The sequence below is a fragment of the Plodia interpunctella genome, chromosome Z (assembly GCF_027563975.2).
Source record: "Plodia interpunctella isolate USDA-ARS_2022_Savannah chromosome Z, ilPloInte3.2, whole genome shotgun sequence".
Taxonomy (NCBI): Eukaryota; Metazoa; Arthropoda; class Insecta; order Lepidoptera; family Pyralidae; genus Plodia; species Plodia interpunctella.
Window position 1 is genome coordinate 7,986,857 of NC_071324.2, and position 19,509 is coordinate 8,006,365.

Here is a 19,509-nt window from a genome sequence, read left to right on the forward strand (position 1 = left end):
TCGGTAAAATCTAAAAGTGCTCGGGCATCCACGTAAGCCAAATATAGGTACGATACAAAATGTCTTCCACAACTGCTCTAAATGTAAAGTAGGTTTATTCAATTCAGAATAAAGTAGAAAGCTACTTGTACTGTGCAGAAGGTGCAGTGAACTTGCGTCCAGCAGGAAGCAGCTATCGGAAGTGACACGGTAATGTTCAGACCAAACCTGTTTATAGGAACCTAGACTTTTGCTAAAGTTATAGCCGCAAACGGAAGGTTTTACTCACTACTATTCCGAACGAATAACTTATGGTAAAGAGATTAGACTGAAGGTTTTAAACATATTGTTGCGGTAGAAAGTAGGTTCCTTGGGGAGTATACCCTAGCACTAAGAAATAATTTGTTTATTCATTTGAAGATCATTAGGCGTAATTTAATGTACATTTATCTCATCACACGTATAGAATTCATTCCAGATTTAGGAGACTTGAATTTGATACCAAATCAATAACAGACATAAAACAGAAGATCGCCAATTTAATAACTAACCCTATTGAAGTTGAAGACTGTGTGCTGTAATTCTAATAACGCAATTTAATGGTTCACCTTTTCGACGTATGGCAAAGACAGTATGCAAAGAGTGAAATAATAATAAGATTGTTAAATGTTAAAAATTTATTGTGAAAAAGTAAATTTTCAAGATGCTATAACATCACATATTCATTACATTGATTGATGAATAATAAAATATTACTTATAGAAAAGGTACAACTGGAATATAGCAGCAACTTGACGAATTCTGCAATATGAGACGAAACGGAATGTTAGAAATAGTTCATTATATATAAAACACACAATGCAAATTTCTGGAATACAAACCTTTCCGTAGATATTAATCTTTTGTGTATAGTTAAATAATGTGTAATATTATTATAACATATTTTTTAAAAGTTTATAAGATAGATACTTGGTTCCAATTTTGAAGACGCAACTTCATAAGGTAATGATGTATTAAATATTTTATTCATTGATAATCTTCAAGGAAATGCACTCTGGTAAGTACGTAGCCAAATAGGCCGCATAATTTAATGTCTACAATTACTAGTGGAAAACTAAATATTCGCTTTTGTAAAATTTAAATCAGCAATAATATCTTTAAATAAAATAACTTATTTATAAATATAATTCCAAATTTCACAGAACTTTCCAATTATAAATAATATAACGTTAACTAAGTCGACACATTAACATACGAATCTGTTCAATATATTACAAGATTGTATATAGGTGGTGTACCTTGGGAAGCCCTTGTCGAATGACATTTAATTATTGTCTAAAATGAGTATATAACAGAATAAACGTCTATTCTACCATGACCTTATGAAAATCTTTTACATTACGTTATACATTTATACTTAAGCGATTGTGGACTACATAAATGCATAAAGAAAATTATTTTATGTATAAATTGTACTATATAACTAAGAAAATTAATGTATGAAATATTTCCAAATTACATAGATGCACAACCTTACAACATTAATCAAAATTATGACTTTCAATATAAACCACATTACCATAAATGCATAGACAATACATGTGACACAATAGTACATGCAGTCAGTTCGTACCTATTTACAAGGTGCTGCTCAGACTGCCAATCTTGTAATAGTTTTTCAAGTTGTCACTGTAAATCAGATTTATTAAGTACATTAGCAAAAAATTACATGACACCAATAGGAACAATATTTTGATATTGTTTATATATCAAATATATCAATACAATGTTTCAATATTTTGATCAATAAATAGCTATTGAATATGGTAATTTCCTCAAGTTGAAACTTAATTTTAAGAAATCAATATATTAATTAAATTTTCAAACGGATAAAAATACCCTTTTGGTGTTGACATTATCCAATGTTACTCACTAAAAGCTAAGGTTTAGTAGAACAAATAAAGATAAAAAGTTTGTGAATGAACATGGACCCAGTGTTGCATAGTCCAATTTAGCAATGTGTGCCGAATCAATAAACTCTGAACAACAATTATTGTCCTCTATGTAATTTTACAAAAAACGTTCTCTATTTCACATTTAAAATATTAATCTAATTCACGATATTACTATTATTTCAGTTAATACAGAATTTACAAAATCATTGCCACATTGATAAAGCATTATCATTATTGATATTAGATATATTCATTTTTATATAATGACATACTAATAAATAAATAACATACATATTACTTGGCATTACATATATAACAGCAAAATTTCAGCTCATCTAATAATATCAAGATAGATATGTCAACAATACAATTACCTACGTCTAATATCCTACCTATACACCTATACATTTATTTTAATAATTTCTTACAGTTGATTTTAAGTAAAAATAATATGTAAAAATAGCAAAACTAAACTCATAGAATGATAAAAATATATAGCTATAATTAAGGCAGACTTTAGAATATCTGTTTATTACGACACGCCCATAAATAAATACATGCATTTAATTTGGAATGGAAAGTTGAAATGGAAAGACGGACATTGGGCATTTACACCGTTATAGGTATACTTAATAAAATGTATAATAATGAGTCGGTCTGAACTAAGAACTGCCTACGCTAAGATGAAAATATTCGTACTATAAAATACGACATTTTCTTTTGCATTTAGGTATAAAGGACCATTCGTTTTGTGGTTTATATATAAATAACTGCGCCCCGGCGCTAGTCTTCCGTGAGAAATTGGAAGAATTTATACGTTTATTTGGAGAATACTACATCTTAACGTAGACTTTCATTTATGATTATGTAAAAGCAGATTCATAATATAATTCATAATATAAAACTAAGTATAATAACTAAGTAAGTTAATTTTACATAGGCCATACGTGATTTGTCGAAGTATAATTATCAAATAAGTATTGTTGTAAGCTTGTGTTCGTAATTCTGCATTTATATTTTTGTAGTTAGAAAAATTAAATAACATTTTACGGGTTCATTTTTAGTACCGTAAATTCTGTGGTATTTACGTATTGTAAATGTTGGTATACAAAAATAAATTGATAAGTACTTAATATTTTCACATAAAAATATTTTGTTTTAAAATTAACTGTTATGCCTTTACTAGGAATTATAAACAAATAAGATCGACCAAAATAACGCAAAATTGTATATCAATACCTACGTGCAAACCAATTTTATTTAATGATTTAATGTATCACAAATTATAAAGTCATGCAAATAAAACTAAGTATACTAAATTATAATAGAAGACACGGCAAAATATTAGAATAGAAACTGCAGCATAAACAGTAATTTATGTGAACTAAATAGATATGTGATGAGAGGATTAATAAAATGGACGTCTAAAAAGCATGACGACAACTAAGATCACAATTCGTCTTTAACCTTCGCGTGTTGTTTGCAGAACTGAAGCATATCATCGTACGAGCGGTCACCAGTGTAAACGCCAAGTATTTTGCCGTTGGAAAATATTTTAAAGGTAGGCAACGTCTCGATGCCCGCGAGATCAGCGACCTTTGGGTTCTCTGCGGCGTCGACGGCAATGGCGAGCACGGGCCCATTCTCGGCATTCATTGTTGTGGCTAGTTTGCTAAACGCCGGCTTCGCTGTTACGCAGTGACCACACCCTGTAATATATATTAGTTCAGATGAAAAGACCATCACATAACCTCAAGGTCTCAGGTACTCGTGCCATACTCATATTTATTATTTGATATGAAGGAAAACATCGTATCTAAAGTTGTATTCTAAAGTAGCGTTGCCAAACTATCGATTTAGACTATCGACTGTCGAGTGGCAACATTGCTCAAAGATTTATCACCTAGTGCTAGAAATGGAAAAAACTACTGCGTTATCTTTTGTCCAAGAAGTCGTTGTGCGTGTTAGATAGTTTTTAATCATACAACTAGTTAGCATGCCATAACCATGCTAAGTTGCTGACGCAGCCCGCCAATTCAAGCAATCGTCGTCGGTGCGAACCGCCGACTCAGCCATTACGCCATAACCCAGTTTTATTGCAGTTGTTTTTATTTTAATATCTAAAATTAGTCTTGTATTGAATTCTTTTGAATAAACACCTAATTTGTAATAATAAATTATCTTTTTTAAAACGCCCTTCGCGACCGCCTATACGTAATTGGCGCAGTCGGTAGGATCGTGGCACCCTAGGACTTTCGGTATAAAGTCCCCTTCGCGAATAAACTCTTTGTGAAGATTCAGGGTGAACGGTTTTAATCGTTGTTAACCGCGATAATAAGAACTCTACGGCGGTAACAGTGAAGCGGCTTATCTCGCGGGAATCCGGAAAATTGGAGACCTGTACTCTGCAAGACCCGAGCAGGAGATGCAGACGATGCTGTGTTGGTGAGTACTTTTTGCTTTCCAAGTACATCCTATATGCTTTATTTCCTGTCGTATTAGATGTAAGATAGTGTTCACGTGTGTCTGTCTATAGGCTTTGAATCGCTATAGATTATAAACTAAATTTAAAATCAATTAAAAGTTTTAGTATACACGTTTTTTATATTCATTTACTATTTTTAAAATGGAGTTCCAGACAGATTTTAAGATGATCTCGGAACTTATGCCTAAATTTGATGGTAATCCTAAAAGATTACAGTTTTATATTAAAGAAGTAGATAACTTAATGGCACTTATTAGACCTAATGATGGAGCAGGTCCTTTCGCATTAGTTTGTTTAATTAAAAGTAAGTTGAGCGGAGCGGCCATAGATGCCCTCGCTCACGAAGATACACTTAATAGTTGGGTAGATATTAAACGTGCCTTATTAACACGTCTAGGAGAGCCTAGAAACGAAATTCAAGTTATGCAGGAGCTCACACGCACCCATCGCAATAAGAACGAGGATGCTGAGTCCTTTGGTAAACGTATTAGAGATGTGCTCGATACTTTATATCAAGTAGGCAGGCATTCAGATAAATCTTACTATGAGAATATGGCTATAGAGCAATATGTAAACCAGTTAGAATTCCATGTATCTGTAGGTGTACGTATTAACAAACCTTCCACATTAGAGCTTGCAATAGTCACTGCACGTCAAGAAGAAGCAAAGGTTGACTACAGACAGGGCTCAAATTATAACAACCCTTCTAGTAGCCACCCCCAAAATAAAAAGCCAGATAGTAATAATAAGCCTGGGAATAATCAAAATCATTTTCAGCATACTTTTAAGAATAATCCACATTTCCTTAGACCATTTAACTTTGCACCTCAGCCACAAATTGCACCCCATAATAATTATATACCTCAGCGTAATAACTTAACCCCCGAACAGAAACAGCAGTTAGTAAACTCCGTGCTACCGTGGAAAAATAGACAAGGTAATTTTAGAAATAATTCAGGCAACTTTAGAAACACAGGTAATTTCCAAAGGCCTAATATACCCCAACAGCATGTCAACCCTCAGAAGTCATCTGACGTCACTATGCGATCGGTCAGCAAGCCAGCGCCACCGCAATTTGCTTTCGAGGAATTATTTTATTCCCCTTATGAAGGTAACATAAATTCGCCACAATATTATTATAACCCTGCAGACTACTACCCTTCCCAAGATGAACAAGAGGTCGACTACGCCTCAGCGATTCAGGAGGAAGACCAGCCAATCACACCTCAGGATTTTCAAGAAGACCAAGAGGTAAACAACCACAGTTGATAAAATTAAACCATCAGGATAAGGATCATCTCCCCTACATAGAGATACCTGAATTTCAAGGTAAATTCCTTATCGATACAGGCGCGTCACGCTCAATGATATCCCCTGACGTAATTTATAATACCCCCTTTCAACAGTGTGTAGGTTACGAGCCATTCGAGGTTAAAACAGCTCACGCGGTAACTCGACACTCATACATAGCGCATTTGCCCCTACCACCGGTCTTTAACAGTGACAAAACTCACAAGTTTCTCATCTTCGAATTCGATAATAAATATAAAGGACTAATTGGCTTAGACCTTTTGAAGTCTTTATCTAGTAATATTGATTTACGAAGTAAAGTATTACGAACTTCATCTGCTGTAATTCCTATTCATTTTGACTACCCCATTAAGAAAATAAAAATCGAACCATATTGCAGAAAAATTGTAAAAGTAAAAACAAATTATTCCGATGGTACCTATATTCATGAGGACCATGAATGGATTAAAGGTCTAACAACCCCCGCAGCTTTAGTTAATGTAGTTAATGGTACATTTCTAACTGAGGTTTTAAACTTAAACTCTGATAAGAAAACTATTAGTAACAAACCCCCAATTGTTTTAACACCATATGTAGAAAAGGAAACCCCCGATACTTATTGCGAACTAAATTCAATACGATCGCAATCAAGTACTGATAAAGAGTATCGTGAGAATTTAAAGAAAATAAGAACAGATCATATGAATGAAGAAGAGAAACGTGAGATAAATAGGTTATGTTATCTGTACAGAGATATCTTCTATTCTGAGAACATACCTCTGACTTTTACACATGCAGTTAAACATGAACTCAGACTAACAGACGCCACTCCTATCTTTGTCCGTAGTTATAGACAAGCCCCTCAACAGCGAGATGAAATTAAAAGGCAAATAGATAATTTATTGAGACAAGGTATCATACGCGAAAGCGTGTCTCCTTGGTCATGCCCTGTTCATATTGTACCTAAGAAGCCAGATGCTTCTGGCAAGGTCAAATGGCGCCTTGTCATAGACTATAGACGACTGAATGACAGGATTATTGAAGACAAGTACCCCTTACCTAACATTAGTGACATACTTGACAGACTAGGGCGCGCTCAGTACTTTAGCACTATAGATTTAGCTAGTGGCTACCACCAAGTGGAAATGCACCCCCGTGATATTGAGAAAACAGCCTTCTCAACTGAAAGAGGTCATTATGAGTTTCTCAGAATGCCCTTTGGCCTAAAGAATGCTCCAAGTACCTTTCAGCGATTGATGGATCACATCTTGCGTGGCTTAGATAACGTATTTACGTACCTTGATGACGTAATTATCGCATCAACATCCCTTCAGGATCACATGCATAAGCTTAAACAAGTATTCGACCGTTTAAAGCTTCACAATCTCAAAATTCAGTTAGACAAATCAGAGTTTTTACAAAAACATGTACAGTTTTTAGGTCATGAGCTTACATCAGATGGCCTTAAGCCTAATCAAGACAAAATTAAAGCAGTTCTAAACTTTCCTATTCCTAAGACTCAAAAGGATATAAAAACCTTCTTAGGATTAGTGGGTTATTACAGGAAATTCATCAAAGATTTCGCAAAGCTCACTAAGCCCATGACTTCATGTCTCAAGAAAAATCGTAAGGTAGAACACACTTCTGAATTCCTTGAATCTTTCAACAAATGTAAACAAATACTTACTAATGACCCCATCTTACAGTTCCCCGATTTTGACCAACCTTTCATACTTAACACAGACGCATCAGACTTTGCCTTAGGTGCAGTCCTTTCTCAAGGTAAAATAGGCTCTGACAAGCCAGTTGCCTATGCGTCTCGTACTTTATCAGACACAGAGACTCGTTACTCTACCATAGAGAAAGAACTATTAGCCATAGTGTGGGCAGTCAAGTACTTTCGACCCTATTTATATGGTCGTAAATTCACCATCTATACAGATCATCGTCCCCTTACGTGGCTTATGTCTCTGAAAGATCCTAATTCAAAGCTAACCAGATGGAGGCTTAAACTAGCGGAGTTTGACTATAATGTCATATATAAGAAGGGCTCACAAAACACGAACGCAGATGCCCTATCTCGAGCTAAAATATTTCATAATAGCATAGATTCCCTTGCAGTTAATTTTGAAGATAACGAGGATGATGAAATCATCCCTAGAATTTTTGAAAACGTTCGTCGTGAGATGGAACGCGAAGCTGAAAATAATAACAATCAGCACATTCCCGAGGAGTCTCCTGCGCTACCCCTATCCATTCCAACTGCTACTTCAGATAGCATGAGCATTGTTTCCTCTGACCCTAATCAGTTAGTCTCCACAAACCATACACAAGCCGATAACGAAAACAACGGCATCCCTATTATAGATGACGCTATTGAAAGACAACAAAAACAGTTTTACATTAGATCTACCCCCGGTTCTACCTATAGAGTTGAAAATAGGACGACTAACTCTAAAGTTACTATTAAAGATGTTTTTATTCCGGTAAATAATACAGAACAGGAAATAATTCGATTTCTTAAAGAACACACGATAGCTGATAGAGTTTTCCATTGTTACTTCATAGACGAAAGTCTTTACCTAACTTTTTCCCGAGTTTATACCACAATATTTAATGAAAGAGGCCCTAAGTTAATAAGATGCACATGTCGAGTAACATTAGTAGAGAACAAATCAGAGCAGTTAGATATAATTAAAAAATACCACGAAGGAAAGAACATACATCGTGGTATCCAGGAAACGTTTAAACATATACGTAGGAATTATCATTGGCCTAATATGTTACTAACAATTCAAACTTTCATTAATAAGTGTGATACATGCTTGAAAGCCAAGTATGAGCGCAACCCCTTACGACCACCCCTTATGGTAACTGAAACACCTACCAAACCCTTGCAACATCTCTTCATGGATCTGTATTCCACAGGCGGTGGAACATTCCTGACTATCATAGATAACTTCTCTAAATTTGCGCAAGCAGTCCCCATGCTAGGCTCTAGTAGTGTTCATGTAGCAGATGCCCTCTTAAAAATATTTTCTATATTAGGATTACCACTTAAAATTACTACCGACTCTGACACTAAGTTTGAAAACGATGTTCTTAAAGAAATATGCGCATCTCATAACATAGAGATTCACTTTACCACCCCTTACAACCCTAACTCGAACTCCCCAATAGAACGCTTCCATTCGACTATCGGTGAAATAATAAGAATTCAGCGTATGACCAACAAAGATGATACAATACAAGTAATCATGAGATACGCTGTAATAGCTTACAACAATTCAATACACTCAGCTACAGGTTACACACCACATGAGCTACTCTATGGACATACAGCAGCTAGAAACCCGTTAGAGCTTTATTACCCTAGGGAATTTTATCAAGATTTTGTTCTCAAGCATAGAGCGAACGCGGAAGCTGTACAGGAGTGTGTAGCAGCCCACTTATCTAAAAATAAAGAACAGGTAATAGCGAAACGGAATCAAGCAGCAGAGGAGACTCAGCTAAAGGTAGGTGAAACGGTTTATAAGCAGGTAGCGAAGACAGCACGCAACGATAAAACGAAACCTGTATTTAAAGGTCCGTATAAGATCATTCACCTACACCCTAATAACGTGGCTGAGATAATAGGCAACCACCCTAATTCAAAATCTATAAGAGTTCATTTCAAACTATTACGAAGACCTCACCTTGTTCCAGGGCATCCCTCACCGGAGCCCTCGTGCTCTCAGCAGCAGCCACCATGAACATTACCCCAATAGATCATTCCAACGGTCTACTATTACTAAAACAAGGCTCAGTTCTTAGACAATTAGATACATTTAATTTAGTCTGTACGTATAACTTACCTTTATGCAACCACCTTAAAACTAGCAGACTTATATGTAAGCACTAATATGTTAGACCCTAACATCATCTCCAAAGATTTGCATAAAACTTACACAGATCAAATTGAGCATAAAATTGATATCATCTATAACAAGCTCACATTTTTAGCACCACCTAGTAAGACAAAGCGTGGTTTGTTTAACGGTATAGGTTCTGTAGTTAAGTTAGTAACCGGAAATTTAGATTATAATGACGCAGTTAAAATAGAACAACAAATTTATAATCTTAGAAATAAAATTCATAGTATCCAAGAAAAATCCGTTGTAATAGCTCAGAACGCTATCTCAGAGTTTTCAACCCAAGTAAATAAAATTAATGAAAACGAAAATAAATTAGCTGAGATAATAAAAAACGTTAGTATGCACTCTAACACAGTTTATAGACATTTTAATCTATTACAGGTTCATATACAGATCGATTTTAGTTTACAGATAATTTTAGATAAACTTATGTTACTAGAAGATGCTGTGGCATTTGCACAGATAGGTATCATGCACCCTAGTATAATTCATTCGAAAGATCTTATTACAGATATGTTGGATCTGAAGAGTAATTTTAGTTTTACAGCTGTTGCTCCCATTAGCTTAGAAAATATTCAAAAAATAGAAAAATCTATAGAGGTCAAGGCTTATAGTACCGGACATTCGTTAAACTTTATCTTAGAAATACCATCCGTAGATTCAACTCCTTATAACCTAATCCATATATACTCCATCCCAAATGATGAAAATATTACTATTATTCCTAAATCCCAATACCTAGTACTTGGTAGCGGAGAGTACACATACATCAATGAAGAATGTCGCCACATCTCGGATGAAACACAAGTCTGCAAGCAGTTGATCATGAAGCAACTTGAAGATAACGGAGACTGCATAACATCTATAATTCAGCATCAACCGGCACACCCCAAATGTGAATATGCGAAGATGAAGCTGACCAACGGAAAATTCCAGAACATCTCTCCCAACAGTTGGCTCGTCATCACCAACAACAATGAAGTGCTGAAATCAACGTGTGGAAGCGACGTCACTTACCATACTCTCACTAAGACGCAACCCATCTCAATCTCGAACGAATGCCGTGCCGAAGTCCTCAACATAACACTGCAAACACATAGTAGCGCCGTGACAATACATGACGTCATCCCGTTACCTGAGCAACAAAGTAAACCGAACAATGAAATAAAATATGAAATACAACTAGAAGACATTTCACTGGATAGCTTACATCAACTGAAAAATAGAGCAAACGATTTAGATGAAGATGATTACAAGGATCAACTAGTATCCTTCACTCCAAGCTGGACCACCATCTTGCTGTACTGCATTGGAGCTGTATTTCTGATCTGGAAGACATACAAATACTTCACATGTAGAGATTCAACACCCCTACCAGCAGCATCAGGAGATACCCCCGAGCGAACCAGTGGGACACTGTTCTATCTTAAGGAGGGAGGAGTTAGCATGCCATAACCATGCTAAGTTGCTGACGCAGCCCGCCAATTCAAGCAATCGTCGTCGGTGCGAACCGCCGACTCAGCCATTACGCCATAACCCAGTTTTATTGCAGTTGTTTTTATTTTAATATCTAAAATTAGTCTTGTATTGAATTCTTTTGAATAAACACCTAATTTGTAATAATAAATTATCTTTTTTAAAACGCCCTTCGCGACCGCCTATACGTAATTAACTACACGAAAATGTATGCTGCGGTGCGCCATTATGATTTTGCTCGCATAGGACCGCTCCATATCCTCCCGTGGATGTATGACATGAGGCGATTAAAGGACACATGGCCTAGGAAGCTAATATGAAACAATAGCACTCCCAACGAGGTTTAACGACAGCCAGGCGGTCGCTTGTAAAATCTCGAGGCGAATCTAAAAACATTAACGTTAGTTTTAGGTTTACGCTGGGCGTCAAAGCCCCGACCGAAATCGGGAACATGTGGAGATCAGAAAGAGATATCTACATATGTTACATACACGAAGCGTAAAACATGACGAAAGTAGGCTTCTCAGCGGCCACAATCTTTTCGAAGTCAGCATCGGTGGACAACACGACATTCACCCCGAACCCTGCTTCCGCGCCTGTCTTCACCTTCTGCTTCTGATGCTGGTCTGCTTGACTATGGATGAAGGACACAAACTCCGCTTCCTGTATATATAGTACATATATAAAATTAGATGTTATCAACTAACAGTTCGCCAAACTTTGGTGGATTTGTCATTACATTACTGGATTTTCCGTGCGATACTACGCAAAATTCATATCCTGTTTCATATATACTCATGTATATTCTATTTACGGAATGGTGCTATAATGAAATTTGACGGTAAACTTTTCTTTATCCAATTTAAGTTATTTTTTGTCTACTTCGAAAAAACCTAAACGTTTGTTTTGAAATATCAAAAAATGACACCTGGCAACATCCAGTACAATTATAATAAAATAGTTGACAAACCTTCCGTCCACCGGAATAGTCGATGACGGACTTGTCGAAGTAGCTGAAGTACTTGATAGTCGGGTAGCCCTTGACATCATAATTAGCGCAGAGGTCCTGGTGCGCGGTACAATCCACTGCGCCGAAAGCCACCATCAGTTCGTCTGCAAAATGTTCCGCCGCCTTCACGAACTCAGGCTTTGTACTTTTGCAATGGCCGCACCCTGAAAACCCGAGTTAATATTGCAATAAAAATTTTGTTTACTTTAAAAAAGTTAAGCTTCTAATTAATGCTTGTTGTTCTCGTGGACAAAATGTGGAGAAATCTTCGAAACCCTAAAAATCTTTATATATTGAACGACTGAGACATTTGGAAGACTTGCGATACAGATCCAACGCAGATCTTTGGGAGAGTTTTGACATTGTGTTTTATTGTTATTACAAGTACTCACACGGAGCGTAGAACATAACCAGGGCATGTTTGACCTTGCGGAGGACGGCGCGGAAGGTCGCGGCGTCGAGGTGGCGCACGGCCGACTCCTCCTCGGCCCAGGGCTTCTCTGGCGGCGGCGGCGGCGGAGGCTCCTGTGGCTCCTGTATGGATAACCAAACTTTACTGTTATAAATGTTGAAAATTAAACGATTTTCAATAATATGTAGGTGCTTTGTGACTTATGTTAACGGCCCAGTCCAATATGAACAGTAATATACACCGATTGTTTTACTCCGGTTGTATTTCAACATATAGAGTATTTACAAACCATAGATAAACGAAATATATGTAAAAAAGATTTGTCATAGCAGCCCGGCTTGTTGGCGATGTAAGAATTTCACATAGTTTAGATTTTCGCCATCAATCTAATCTATCAATTTTTCCTAAAATTCCAGTTTGTTCAGTGGTTATTTATAAAAATACAATCGGCAAAATGAACATGGTGTGAAAGATGGAATCTCATTTTATGTGTAAATATTAAAATATATACATGTTTCATTTTTGAAATTTGCAAATTTGTTATATATTATGATTTACAACGAGATAAAGTACCAAGTCGTGTATATTTCATAACAAAGTTCATTGCTTGCTTTACAAAAATCAATCTATATATCTGTCCGTCTGACAGCGTAATGGATTCGGGCGTTACCAATACTCTCTTTCTGTCACCACTGACGGCCGATGGCAGCCAGCTGTCAAATAGTGTGTACCTCGTATTTGTCGTAAAAATGACTTATCGATAAACTTATCCTAACGAAATTATAAAGAGGAATGATTTGTTTGGAAGTAGATAAATTCGAAAAGTACTGTATGAAATTCAAATAATGTAACCGGCAGAGATTCAAACTGGTTTTCCAAAACAAAACGAAAATGAGTACAAATGCTCATCTCATTTTTAACCGAAATGTATACATGAATATTGGCACCATTATTTATGTACATAAATTGTCTAACCGGCAACTGTTGAATAAATTATTAAATTATCTGCATTTCACTGAACAATAATAAACTTTAACAAAACTTGTTTATGTTTTATTTCATGACTGAAAATGCGTGCGAAACAATTATAGTTCATCAATAAATTTTTATCGATCACTTTCGTACCTAACCTGTGCCTGTTGAAATTTATCATTTGGGTGTGTACAATTGCAAATGGAGACATTGGTACTCGTACTAAATTGGTAAGATACCACATCTCCCCTTATTAATTTTATCTATGTTCCTTACTTTAATAAAACTAATAATCTGTGCTTCCTGTCTGGCATGTCCTGCATCAAACTTGTACTCGCCCTTACTGAAGTACTTCAATGTGGGATAGCCCTTCACTTCGAATCGAGAAGCCAAGTCAGGTTCTTTGGTGGCGTCGACAGCGGCTAATATTCCGTTAATCTGAAATTGTTTTTTTTTTAAGTTCAGTTTTGGCATAAGTTTTCTTGATGCATTACAGTTATGGCAAAGTGTATACAAGATAAACAAGAAAAAAATCCGTATTTTTTGTGGTTTTATTGTTTAATGATTTAGAGCAATGTAGAAATAGTAACGAATAAGAAATAGTAATTGTTTAGAGAGTAATAATTAAGTAATACTTATATACGAGCATGCCTTTTGAGCATGACTTTCTGTATTCATAATATGCAGGTGAAATTTCCACAGAAATGATATAGATATAACAATTACCTTTTCAGCCTTAATTTTCGTAGCTGCCTTTTCGAATTCCGGTTTTATCCGTTTGCAGTGTCCACACCAAGGCGCGTAAAACACCACTAGCGCGTGGTCAGCTTTAGAGAGCACGCTTTCAAAATTATCAGCTGAAAATAATAATAATATAATTAAATAAATCCGTTTTTTAGTGTTTTCTTACGAGTCCTAGTATGTAAACAAACTTATTTTTGCTTTTACCCGCGGCTTCGCCCGCGTTTGTTCCAATGATTTTTATCAATTTTTTTAACGATATCTTGAAGCTAAAAGAAAAGCTCTAGAGTCCAGAAAGAGCAATATCTCTCAACGCGATGCGCAAACAAACATAGAGAACAGACAAAAATCTAAAAAAAGTTTTGTCTTCTATTAGTCCCTAAAGGCAACCCATATATATTACAACCCAAAATACGTGGTAAACAGTGAACAGTTTTGTATAGTAAGACGATATTCATTAAAATAGTTTAACCATAATATTTACCTTTTGAAATAAAATTCGCCAGGATTTTAGCCAACATCGCATTTTAGACTACTCATCAAATAGTACTAAAATATTCTATATTTCCAAATATATTTCCTACATCTTTCTGTTATTTTTTTCAAACTGTCAAATTGATGTGGAAGAAGTAATAAATAAAGTTGACGAGGTCTAAGTAAAGAGGATTACTTTTAAGAAACCACATGACCAATGATAACCAAGAAAAACTTTGCGTAGGTATCTACTATATACCTAATATATAATATTTTGAGAGCCTGATTGGTGGTTCGTAGAGCGTTTCGACCGCTGCGGCTGCGCGGTCATTACAATGCGTCAATTTTCTTGAGGAAGGAATAATTTCCAAAATTATTCATTCATAAAATTGGCATTACTACAGTACAGAGTAGTTAATGTAAAGTCATATAGTAAAACTAATTCTTGTCTTTGTTAAAATTTTAAAAATTGTAATGACAGCGCGGCCGCGGCGGTCGAAACGCTCTGCGAACCACCCGAATAGCTAAGTTTTTAAATTATGAAGGCTAAACTTTCAGATAATTATGTATACCACCCCACTATCTTTACATATTATAAAGGGAAGTCCAACCTGTCGCGTCTGTCTGTTCATGATAATCTCAAAAACGGGCTTATTTTGTACAGTTTTCACAAACAGAGTGTGATCTCAGAGGGTTATAGGTGTATATTTTTAAAACCGGGACGGACCGTTAGTTATGTATAATTATGTATAATCAGCATTCTTATAATGTTCATAATAGTTGGACATGTTGACATGCCTTATTTATACGTAACGTAGAGGCCATGTTCGTGAAAACGAAAAATGCAGATGATTCAACTTGCACTGACAAATCACATCGCATACATCTTTGAGGATGGTGTGTTTAACAAATATTACTATATACACTAGGTAGTACAATACTAACCATTCAAATGTATGACATCAGAATCAGGCGACCAACTTTCATCAACGACTTCTTTCTTCTTTTGTTGCTGTTGAGAATTAGGGTCCTTCATGAAGTCTACTATCGCCTGCTTCTTGTTATCACCATTGTAAGGGAATTTGAATTGCCCTCTTCTGAAATGCCATCAAATTATTTATATGACATATTTGTTACCGAAAGTATGATTATAAGATATTAGAAGTATGATTATTATATTTTAGATATATTATTGTAAGCCTTAAAACCGTGCTGTTGTACTCCATAAAACCGTGCAATTACTTACTCATAATACAAAAGAGTCGGAAATCCAGTGATATTGTAAAGCTGTCTTATCTTAGAATTTCCAGGCTTTGCCACATCAATTGCTGCCAATAATGATTCACCCTGTAATATAAATAAACATGTAAGATATAATTGCACCAGAGATAACGATGAAAAGTTGTTTAATTGATTTGATCATAGTTTCTCATTGAAGATCTATAGCCTCACCTTTAATTCACTTGCAGCAGCTACATACTCAGGTTTCATTTGTTTGCAGTAACCACACCAGGGGGCGTAAAACATTATCAGTGATTTCTTTTGTGCAGCAGCTGCTTTTTTTAAGAACTTTAATAAGGCCTGTCGAAACAAAATATATGACTACTAATATAAAGGTTGGCTGAAGAAATTGCTTTTGCGATAAATCTAAGTGCACTCATTCATATTTCGATACCTAATAGTCAAACCTAACTTAAGTTTCTTATGTACTGTGGTGCAATAATCTATCTAACTTGTCATTGGATATTATTATATATTAACGTTTCAATTTTATAAACCTCTCCTCACGAAATATCAACTGAACGGATTTTATTGAAATTTGGCACACAGTTCAAATGTAATCTGAAACAGCATACTTTTTATCCCAAAATTCTCAGAGGGAAGCCGCGATGCTTTATTTGTTTATACATAACTAGCTTATGTCTGTGACTAAACGCGACCGGAATTTAATTCAATTCGACACCAGTTAGCCTTATAACAACGTATACTTGAACTTCAACATATACCAGTTACCACTATGATAGAAAAATGTTTTATCCTACATTATTATGTAGAAATAGTCTCAAATAGGGTAAAGGGTACAATATTAAATACAGAATGTTACATTCGCGATACTTAACAAATCTCCATAACTATAACATCCAGAATATAATTAAACATAACATTAAAATAAAGTCATTTCAATCACATTCGCTGAAAGATTTGTTCATGTTTATAATCAGACTAGGTATAACATTTCCGCTAGTCATTCAATGCAAAATTAAACATTTCATGCAAAATTAAATTAGACATATCAATCAAAATTTAATCATAAAGCAAAGAATTTCACGCTAATTTAGATTATACAATAAAACACTTGTAAACTATATTTATACACTTTCGTCTTTTGTAAGAATTAAATATTTTATTCGTCAGTCATTAGACATAGTTATAAGAAAGAGCTCTGTCTGGGACAAAAAGCTTTTCTGGCAATCATTTGTTTGTTGATTTTTTTTATTAAATAAAATGTGGTTAAGTTGAATGTCCAATGCTTTTTCAAATATTATACTGACTTAGACTTACTTATTAGCCTGTATTTCTCTCAAAGAACAACCCTTACAATAACACAAAATATATATGTATACTAGACACATATCAAATGCCATCAACTAATATAGAGCTGGGGTACTATGCTTCCATATTAACAGGAAATACAAGTAGGCAACAAATTTCAATAAAGATTCATTATCATCATATTGTGTTATTGAGTGGTTATTGCTAAAACTGGCTGGTGTCAGATTTTATTCAAGTCGCTTTGCCTTTTTATTTATTTTGCCTATCACCATTTATGGCAGGCAGGCCCATACACACTAAATGGTAGGAAACTAAATGGTCTGCCAAAGTGCAGGTTTCCTCACTATGTTTTCCTTCGCTGGTAGCAGTGGTGGTCTATAAAAACTACTATAGATACATGAGTCAGGTTGGTATACTGTGGCTAGAGTAAGAATTGAACCTATTGATCATAGGCCTCAACCACTGCTTAAGCATTGATAATACAGATACTCAACCTATTCATTCAATAAGAAATCGCAATGCATTATTTTGATCATTAATTAGTTATTCTTTTTTATGGTTCAGAATTATTGGTTTCCATGGATTAAATGCTGATAAGGTCTTGCTTAATAATTATGAGATCTTTTTTTTTTATGAGTAGAGAATAATTATAATAATCTTTCTCTACATATTTATAAAATATTGGCACATATTTTGTTCAGGCCAGTACCTACTAGTAGCTTGAAATGAACATAACTCTAAGAATTGCATCATTGCAAATGCAGTTGATCATCATTGCAGTTGATTATGATATTAAAAAAGCAAGTAAAGTTTTAAATTATTGTAATAACGATCATATTACTTTATCTGCCTTACCTCTCCATCTAGCAGGTGAAATATATCAGTTGCAGCGGGATCCTCTTCCCATGGGAGGTCACCAGTAGGATCTCTGAGGAAATTAGTCATGGAACTGACTGTCTCTGCTCTATCATAATCTTTGTGGAAGTCCCCATCCTTGTAATGCTTCAATATATAAGGTTTGTCAGAAGTTATCTTCAATTTCTTACATAGTTTCTTACCCTCACTGTGAAATTAAATTATCTTGTTATTTTTAAGTTATGTCGAAATTAATTCTAAAACTACAATTCTTGTGACTGTTACCTGCTATGGCAATCTAATTGCACCAGAGTTGCTTGTCCTTTCATTACATCTGCTGTTTCTTTGAACACATCCAATAAGGTCTGTGATGACTTTGGAACATTGACATACAAAATCAAAATATTAGTTTTGGTTCTCAACAATTTCTTGAAATCTTTTAAGTCATCAATACCCGTTACTATAGATGTCCTTTGCTTTTTTGCATCTATTGGCTCATTCATCAGAAGTATGAAAAATAGTACCTATAATATGCAAAACATACACATAAATATAATAAATTTTGTGTAATTGTCATGTTATAACAAAAGGATAAATAGTAGTGGTAACCTGTCGGTAACAAATTACATGAATAATTAAGGTAGGTAGGTATAGAAATTAAGGTACCTATTACAAAATTAGGTTATAAAATATGTTTTTCAGAATCAATGACATGTTAAAATACTTGTTATTGGTTAGATTTCTATGCTAAATAGATTCATATTTTTATAATATACCTAAAGAGAAAGAGGAATCAAAATTCAACATACACACACACAGCACACCTATACTAGAAGCATAATGGTTTTAACCTACCTTTAAAATAATTAATTGTCGCATGGTTTACAAGCCTGAATTACACTGATCACTTAACAAAATAAATATTAACTAAGTTTATTGAAGAAATAAATATACTTAGTTCTCAATAAATACAAAGTGCAATTCCTGAAATACAATCAACTGTAGTTTCCGCAGCGCCTCGTCTCATACAAATAATATCTATTTTTATACTTCAATTCCAAGCTCGTAAGCTCCAATAATATGAAATTTGAATTGTGAAATACTTAAATAAAATGCGTTTTAATTAACGAGCTATCAAACTCAAACTAACAAAACTTTAACAAAAAATAAATTAATGTTGCCGCTCTGAACGCGGGACGGGATCCTACCCTTATTTATTTCTGTAGGTATCTTTAAATCTATCTAATCTATGCTGCCATGCCAGTTCCACTCGATAATCAACTTAACAATCGATACTGATTCCATAGAATATTCGAACCAATGGCTGTATATGGCGGTTTATACACACAATACTTTTAAAGATATTCAATTGGCACAGAAGAATATGTCTATAT

At 34.8% G+C, this 19,509-nt stretch overlaps 1 protein-coding gene across 4 annotated transcripts; it reads right to left on the bottom strand.

Annotated features, from left to right (window-relative positions):
- Positions 1-638: 638 nt before the first annotated feature.
- LOC128683280 (uncharacterized protein) lies at positions 639-19,338 on the bottom strand. Of its 4 annotated transcripts, XR_008406267.1 has the most exons (14): positions 18,971-19,338; positions 18,401-18,639; positions 18,116-18,323; positions 16,160-16,288; positions 15,954-16,054; positions 15,653-15,804; positions 14,219-14,349; positions 13,769-13,930; positions 12,501-12,642; positions 12,070-12,272; positions 11,591-11,762; positions 3,402-3,643; positions 1,613-1,668; positions 639-780 (listed from the first exon to the last, which is right to left on the bottom strand). XR_008406267.1 is itself a non-coding variant. In XM_053768725.1 (13 exons), the coding sequence occupies exons 1-13, from the start codon at positions 18,992-18,994 to the stop codon at positions 1,666-1,668; spliced, it is 1,908 nt and encodes a 635-aa protein (XP_053624700.1). In that variant the 5' UTR covers positions 18,995-19,338; the 3' UTR covers positions 639-1,665. The 4 variants fall into 4 exon arrangements, 2 of the variants coding, with proteins under 2 accessions (XP_053624700.1, XP_053624699.1); XR_008406266.2 differs by having other exon boundaries at positions 1,613-3,643; positions 18,971-19,337; XM_053768725.1 differs by having other exon boundaries at positions 639-1,668.
- Positions 19,339-19,509: the final 171 nt, after the last annotated feature.